Source organism: Mus pahari, chromosome 4, assembly GCF_900095145.1.
Source record: "Mus pahari chromosome 4, PAHARI_EIJ_v1.1, whole genome shotgun sequence".
Classification (NCBI taxonomy): Eukaryota; Metazoa; Chordata; class Mammalia; order Rodentia; family Muridae; genus Mus; species Mus pahari.
The window spans coordinates 105,256,307-105,264,686 of record NC_034593.1 but is presented as its reverse complement, the minus strand read 5'-3'; the positions used below and the strand labels follow the sequence as shown (position 1 = coordinate 105,264,686).

At 43.6% G+C, this 8,380-nt stretch overlaps 2 protein-coding genes across 4 annotated transcripts in view; both read right to left on the bottom strand.

Moving 5' to 3' along the window:
- Window positions 1-607, bottom strand: part of Lrrc39 (leucine rich repeat containing 39) — a 22,701-nt gene extending 22,094 nt beyond the window's left edge. For both annotated transcript variants that reach the window (XM_021196309.2, XM_021196310.2), the window contains exon 1: window positions 484-607. The gene's annotated coding sequence lies outside the window, so the exon portion shown is untranslated. The remainder of the gene's footprint in view (window positions 1-483) is intronic.
- Window positions 608-6,358: 5,751 nt separating this feature from the next.
- The window catches only part of Dbt (dihydrolipoamide branched chain transacylase E2), a 34,832-nt gene continuing 32,810 nt past the window's right edge, over window positions 6,359-8,380 (bottom strand). Inside the window, exons 11-12 of one of the 2 annotated variants that reach the window (XM_029538061.1) lie at window positions 7,406-7,614; window positions 6,359-6,643 (exon numbers count right to left, since the gene is read on the bottom strand). In XM_029538061.1, coding sequence (XP_029393921.1) covers window positions 7,447-7,614 — 168 coding nt within the window. In that variant the 3' untranslated portion in view covers window positions 6,359-6,643; window positions 7,406-7,446. Of the gene's footprint in view, window positions 7,615-8,380 lie in introns of both variants that reach the window. The other variant, XM_021196052.2, reaches the window with a different exon arrangement.

The following is an 8,380-nucleotide window of genomic DNA, read 5'->3' as shown; positions in this document are numbered from 1 at the left end:
AAAATTAAAATATTTCATGAATGCAAGCTATCTCCATATTGTATTATCTTTATATAAACTCTCATTTGTTAACTTATTTCATTGCTTGACATTAAACATTGGTCATCTCTAATACTAGTTTCCTTACCATGACAGATCTGCTTCAGAAAAAAAAAAGCAAGTTTGTAACAAGGCATTTCTGCATCTAGCTCCTTTGAGAAGGAAAGGCATACCGCACAGCAGCGAGCTAAGTGTGTCCATGACACAGTGGGGCACTGCTTTCAAAAGTTAAAACAGCCGAAGAAACACAACCTTGAATTTTAACTTGCAGGGAAGCCCATCTCCTGTGTCCCAGAGGATGATGGCTATGTAAGCGACCACAGCCCTTACAAAGCTCAGAAGCTACATCTGTGATCAGCTAGTACACTTTTTTCAGTGAGATCATCACCCGCAATTTCTTTATGCAGAAGGAATGGAGGGAAATTGTTTCAGAAAAGCACTTACCATAGGGGGTTGCTGCAGCCAACATGCCCAGGGCTCCCCGATTTTCAGCTAGAATCAGATCACAAGGTGATTTTTCCCCTCCCCAGTGTGGATCCAAATGACTAAAACTCTCTGTCGGGCTGTGACCAAGTGAAAAGTCATGTCAGCCTAGTTCTAATTTTAGCTCCTGGACAAGGCTGAGAATAGCAAGAATCACGTGGGGCTTCTGTGCAAAGGTTCAACTGATAATGTATGTGAGTGTGTTCCTACAAAGACCAGGAGAGTCTCTGGGAGAACCGTTTCTTTTTCATTTTTTTTTTTTACCATGTGTGTGTGTGGGGGGATTGTGTGCATGTATGGCTGTGTGCCACATGCATGCAGTGCCCTGCAGGCCAGAAGAACATGTTGGGTCCCCTGGAACTGGAGTTTGGGATGGTTGTGTGCTATCACATGGATGCTGGGAAGTGAACCTGGGTCTCCTGCAGGAGCAAGTGCTCTTAAGCTCTACACCATCTCTCCATCCCCTTGGAGGGAGAACTATTTCTACGTGCCAGAAAAGGATTCTTTCTAAAAGTCTGTCCACTTTTCATGACTTACAGATCGCACATACTTAACAGAACATAGTGAATCTGTTGGAAGCAAAGCAACTTCAAAATACACTGATGTGCAACAGGACAAAGCCCTTACCTTGAACTAAAAGCCCCAGTGCTTCAGATGAATGAACAGGGAAGGTGTGGCGAGGAACTCCAGTTTGTCCTGCACCTAAGCTTCAATTTCGGAGGGAGGGATCATTGACTGAAGCCCTGTCCACCTCCTTCTGCTGTCAGGGACACTCCCAAACCTGGGGCTTCAGACTTAGTTAACTTTCAATTTTTATCTCTCAGCTTCCATAGACAGGACCTAATTCCATGTTCTTAAGAATTATACATACAGCCAGGCCATAGTGGAACACACTTTTAATCCCAGCACTTCAGGGAAGCAGACGCAGGCAGATCTCTGAGTTTGAGACCAGCCTGGTCTACAGAGCTAGTTCTAGGACAGCCAAGGCTACACAGAGAAACTGGCTCTTGAAACCTCTCCCACCAAAAAAGAGAATATACACTTAGTTTTTAAAAATCTGTATACATCTGTACACAGATAAAGTTTAAAAGGTTAAAAAAAATCTAATTTTTACGTTATGTCTACACACACACTCATACACAACGCTTTAGTGCTGTGCTAGAACACGGGATCTTGCCGTAAGCTTGGCAAGCACCCTACCACTGAGCGACACCCACAGCTCTCTAGAACTCTATATTATCATGTTCTGTTAGCATATATTGTTTCTACAGAAATAATGGGTTTCATCGCGTTTCCTCCATAAAGACCAACCTGGTCTACATGAGACCCTGGAGACAGACAGAGAGACTGAGATATTTATTCCCAGATTGTTTTCTGATAGCTATACTAAAACACACTTCCTACAAGAGAATAAGTGTTTCTGTCTGATCCTCCTGCATCAGCCGGGGTGCTGGGGTTACAGGCATGGACCACCATGCTGGGTTTTACATGGAGATCCATGCAATCTAGGCAAGCACCATCAAGTGAGCGACATCCATCCGAGCCCCTCCCCATGTGTCGAATGAGGTACCAAGTGCACAACAAATTAAACGGAGATGTTCATTCTGCTTTAGATTGGTGGGCCAATCTAGTTCTATGGAAATAACTAATCTTTCCCAAGAAAATTAGTGTGAATTATGCAACACTGTTTTCTGATATTGGCCCAGCTTTTGAGAAAAATCTTACGATCAGTTTCAAAAATCAACTATCTCTTCCTTTTTCTTTCTTTAAAGGATATGAGTGGGTCACCTGCGGGTATGTCTGCTGTGCCCACAGAGGTCAGAAGATGGCATCTGATTTCCTGGAACTGGAGCTACAGATGGATATGAGCCATTCCGTGGGTGGCCGGGAAAGCAACTTCGTTCTGTTGCCAGAGCAACAGATATTAACAGCTGAGCCATCTCTCCAGACCCTAGTTTATTTTATTTTTCAGGTGACGGTCTTTCTGCATTGCCCTGGTTGATCTGAAGTTCTAGAGCTCAAGAGAGTCCTCTCCCTCCGCCTTCTACCCAGCTAGGACTGTGGGTGCAAGCCTCCAAGCCCGGCTTTTTATGATCATTTGTCATATACACAAACTGTATGAGAAATGATACAGTGAGGGTTTTTTAATTGACGCTTTTGAGAGCTGGAGTGATGGCTCAGCGGTTAAGAGAGCACGCTGCCCCTCAGACAACATTCACTCTATTACATCCCTGCAATTCCTTTCTATAAGCTAGGTCTTTCTGGACTTACCATATTTTTAGGTCTATTATGGAAACGTCCCGAAGCAACTGTTTGCAGCCTGGTATAACAGTACTCGCTTGAGGGGAGGGGTGATGGAGGCCACCCATGCTAACTGTTGGAAGGAGACTGCCTCAACCCACCCAATAAGAGGAGAGAGAAGAGAGCCGACAAAGGAGTGAGAGTAAGAGTGAACCCCATCCCTCTCTTTGCCCAGCTTTCCCCCATGCATAACCTGTTATTTTGTTGGGAACAAAATAAAATAAAGGGGGCCCAGGGGGCCCGGGGAAAGTGGGGGAATAGGAAAAATATGCCCATGTCCCACCAGAGTTCCTGTGCTCTTGACAGGCAGATGTGGGGAGACTGCCAGGCGCTTTCCACTCGCCCCGGGTGGGCATTGCCTCTGACCCACGTGGCAGGGGGTGGAGAAGGGGCAGCCCCGACGGGGACCCCCCTGGAGCTACCTTGCTGTCACTCCAGGGTTGTGCGACAGAGGGGATAGGGAGGAAGTTCCCAACAAGGAGCAGAGTGTGCAGCAGCCTGGATGGAGCAGAGCAGAGATTCTGTGGTTAGGAGCTTTATTATAGAAGTGCAGGGGGAAAGAGAGAAGGGAGAAAGAGAGAGAGAGAGAGAGAGAGAAGAGAAGACAAAGAGAAAGTGAAGAGGAGAGAGAAGAGAGCCGACAAAGGAGTGAGAGTAAGAGAATAAGAGTAAGAAAGTAAGAGAGCGAGGTGGGGGCTGAGCACCCCTTTTTATGGTCTTCACTGTTGCTAGGTAACTGGGGAGGAGTTTAGCCTGAAGGTCAGAAGCTTGGGCCATTGCTTATGTGACTACTGACCATGCTTCTCTTGTGGGGGCTGTGGGAGGTGGTACCTTAGGCAGGGGCCAGAATTCCAGGAGCACGAGGGAATGCCTACCGTGTCATGAGGGTGAATTATGACCATCGGGGTTCAGACCTCAACTCGACTGGATACCAGCCTGCAATTCCCCGCATTATTTCTTTTTTTTTCCTGGTTATTTCCTTTTTAGATGCTCTTAGAACCTATATTCTTGCTGTCCACTTGCTCTCGTTCCCTTTCTCCTGCCTCTTTCCTCCACCAGCGACAGCTGTTGCCCACGCTTTGAGTTATAACAACCCACACAGCACTCCGTAAAACCTGAAATAGACGGCCTCTTCATACCAGAGCTGTGTGCTCATGTCACGCTTCAGCTGGCTTTTGTGGGTTTTTTTGGACTATTTCCATTTTTATTTTATTTATTGGCTAGGATCCCACAAAGTACACATGGGAAAGGATCTGCTAAGAACTTGGCTGGGGGATTTTTGAGGCCTCGGGGTAGAGTAGGTGCCGATATGGGGTCAGAAGGTTTGTCAAGCAGGATTAGAGCTAAGGAGGTGACCCAATCCTAGTTTTTTGAAAAGCATGTGTGGGCAAGGGGCAAAACCCTTGCCTTCTGTTTTGGGGTTGCTATAACAAAAGGGTTGAGACTGGGTAACGTTTTAAAGAACAGAGATTTACTCTACAGTCCAGGAAAGTCGAGGTCTAGGGCCTTTCTGCTGCACCTCCGCTTGGTGGAAGACATGACAGGAGAGGAAGCAAGAGACAGAACTCACACACAGCTTCAAGTCCTTCCACAACCTGTGTTAATCCATTCACAATGGTGGTGCCTCATGACTTAAGCATCTGGCCAGCCAGGGCCTCCCTTCCAGCACTTTGATGTTACCAACATGTCACAATGGGGTCAAAGAATGACAGAGAGTAAACAACGGCCGAGAGCCATTTCCCTCAAGTGAATTTTGTTCCCTGGCTTGTTCTTGGACGCGATTCCATGCCACCTGCAACACATATTTTTGTTTGTTTTGTTTTTTCAAGACAGGGTTTCTCTGTGTAGCCCTGGCTGTCCTGGAACTCACTTTGTAGACCAGGCTGGCCTTGAACTTAGAAATTCGCCTGCCTCTGCCTCCCAAGTGCTGGGATTAAAGGCATGTGCCACCATGCCCGGTTTGCAACACATATTTGCATTCAATTTATAAGACATTCTTGTTGAATGTCAAAACAGCTAAGGAACCCTGCCTAATCAAAGGGCATGTCCTCAGTGTGCCCTGAATCTGGATGTGGCTTTCTGCCTTGCTTTTGTGCTTTCTCAGATATGATCTACAGTATGTGCCAGGCAATTGTGTTCATATTGGTCTATCCTGAGAAAGTTCTGAAAAGGGCTGCTCTGTTACACGTGTTTTTGGACTCAAACCTTTCTTGGAAAAATGCTTTCTTTGTTGTAGTCATGTATAAAAGGGCATAAAGAGCTGGAGCGATGGCTCAGCGGTTAAGAGCACTGACTGCTCCAAAGGTCCTGAGTTCAAATCCCAGCAACCACATGGTGGCTCACAACCATCCGTAATGAGATCTGATGCCCTCTTCTGGAGTGTCTGAAGACAGCTACAGTGTACTTATAATAAATAAATAAATCTTTAAAAAAATAAATTAAAAAAATTAAAAAAAAAAGTGCATGAAAGCGAAGCTGTCTGCAGCACTCACCTGTAGCCCACCTGTTCCTTAATATCCTCAAATCCCAGACAGATCTGCACAGGTCAGCTAAAGCGGACATCAGTACATGCTTTGGGGAGACACACTGAAACTCAACCACAGCAGGCGCTAACTAGTTGGGTCAATGAGATGGCTCAGCAGGTAGAGGCTGCTGATGGAAGGAGAGAAGCGAACCTCACGGGTTGTCCTCTGGCCTTCATATACTCACTGTGGCACACGTGTGTACACCCGAGCACACACACACACAGTCACACAAAATAGTAAACACACACACACACACACACACACACACACACACACACATATATATATATATATATATATATATATATATATACACACACACACACACACACACACAGTGAACTACTATGAAGGCATACTAAGTATAATAATGCGGAACTGTTTATTGACATATAAAGGTATCCATAATATAAGGATAAATTTTAAAAAATCAAATTATAAAATAGTAGATACATTATTTCATTTTTATAAAAGAATACTTATCTATGTATACAGATACATATATCAGAATGTTAACAATGCTTAAATTATAGATAACAGTGTGTTTCCTCCATGCTACCTGTAGTTTCTCCTCCTTCCGATGACGAAGTCTCACTATGTGACCTAACATGGCCTCCTGCCATGGACCTTCCTGCCTGTGTGGGGATTATAGGCCTATGGACACAGTGCCTATTCTGAATTGGTTTTCTTTTGTTAATTTTCTTTATGTAAAAATCATGGGTTTCATGATGAGAATTTTCAGCCAAATAGCATTTACTAAATTTATAACGTAGTTCCATTTTTGGAAAAAAATCAAGTAGGCATTAAAATGACCCTTTTTTTCTCCTACCATAAAACCTTCATTTAAATAAGTAAGTTTTTCATGATATATTTAATTAGATAACATTAGAAGAAAAAAACCTCCAAACCTAGATTTCAAAATACTGAATTTGATTCTTTCCTTTTTCTTTTTCTTTCTTTTTCTTTTTTTTAAATATAGAGTTTCTCTACATAGCTCTGTCTGTCTGTGAACTCACTCACTCTGTAGACCAGGCTGGCCTTGAACTCACTTGTTTTTTTTTTTCTCAAGTGCTGGGAATAAAGGCTTTCTCAACCTTGAATTAGAATCCTCCTGATGCTATCTGATTAAAGTAGATCTTTTTCAAGATGATCATCAGTAGAGAAGTATTTTTGTATAAGTTAATTTTATGCCCATCCCATAATTTCCCACGTGGCTCTTCTTATTTGCGCTCCTACTGAGGGGTGGGAGAACAGAACAGATTCCAAGTCCTTTTCTCATGTCTAGCTGAAGATCACTGAAATCAAAAGGCAATAAATCATTAAGTATTAAAAGAAAAAAAAAAGCCAGTGATGCTATACTTATGGTATTTTATATCACAAAATGAGCTTGCAAAGTCAAGTATTTCCCAGCAAAATGCCAAAGCTCTACCACAGCTCTGCACATCTATCCATCTACACATCTACTCTTAACAGCCTTTTTGGTTGTAACCTCCAATTAAGACCAACTTATAACTTCTCCTTTTCAAGAATGCTAACTTACAGCTATAAGACACTTTCAGATGATACTTTACATATAAGGCAAGAGCATATGTCTCATAAGCTGAAGAGATAAACAGAATTGCACTTATTTTGTACATTAGTTACTTTGATTGTAGTTGGAAATGAAAACATACTTGTATATAAAGTCCTTTCCCTGATTAAGTATAATTTAAAAGTTTCATCAAAAAAATCAGTTAAAAATTAAAAATAAAGAGGGCAAGTTCTGCATGCACACTGCTACTCGCCTTCCGTGACATTAGTGACATTTAGTGACATCAATTTTGTTTTGTTGCTTGTTTCAACTCACTGACACAAAGATCTCAGCACCATAATGGAAGTCCCCCTCTGACCTACACAATGTGATACCCCAGGAGAGCCTTACCTACCGCTCCTTTCCAGCAGAAAGCCTAATGCGTCAGTGATAAATACTGTGCTTTAGAGCCCTAACAAGGCAGCACAAACCATTTCTAATGCAGCCATAACCAGAGTATGTGCTGGCTCAGCTAGGCCTCACATACTCTTTGGAAATGCAAAAAGTTCACGGATGTCCTGCTCGCCATTATTTCAGATCCAGCAGCATAAATGCTGGGTTTTCTAAGTAGGATTTCCACAAATTAGAGAAGCGTGACATGGTGGCACCATCGATGACCCTGTGATCAGCTGACCAGCTCACATTCATTATCTGTGCTTTATAAACGTCTCCTTTCTGGTCAAATCGGGGAAGAGCCTAGAAATAATGGAGAATAAGAAATAAACAAGGGTAAGCTTTCACCCACTCATAGTGGAAAGAAGATCTGGCGACAGTGGTTTGGGGTTTAGAGAACACCTCCCCGCTGCCAGCCGAGTGGGCACTCACCAGGGCTTCTGACAGGGCTGCCTCCTATTCCCCCAACCCTGGGAGGTCATAGCCTGAGTCTTAATTTCTTCAAGGGATCTCTTGCCCCACATGTAATATTTCCATTAAATTTCATCCAGATTTCAAATAGTTAACATTTATTAATCACCATGTGCTACATACTCTTAGAGAAAAGAGAACTGAGATAAGGAAAGTACACGGACTCCTCTCTGAAGGCAGCTAGGACGTGCAACAAGGAGCTGGGGCATGATGGGAGTGTTAGAGGAACAGAAAGCCAGGCTGATAACTCCTGTGGGCGACAGGTGGGGGATGTGGTCACTGCCAGAGCAGGTGACAGACAGCATGCCATGAGAAGTAGGGTTTCTCCAGCTTAAAAATGAGAATCCCAAGCCATGATGGGCTATTCTGAAAAAACATACACAAGGGCTTTGGGAGTAGCACACTGACGGAGGTTTTTGACTAGCATGTGCAAGTTCCATCTGTGGTATCAAGAAGTAAATGATAAAAAAGCAAAATGTACATTAAAAATCAGCGATTGGAGCCACAGAACTAGTTCAGCTCAGCATTAAGAACGGTTGCTGAAGCTGGGCGTGGTGGCGCACGCCTTTAATCCCAGCACTTGGGAGGCAGAGGCAGG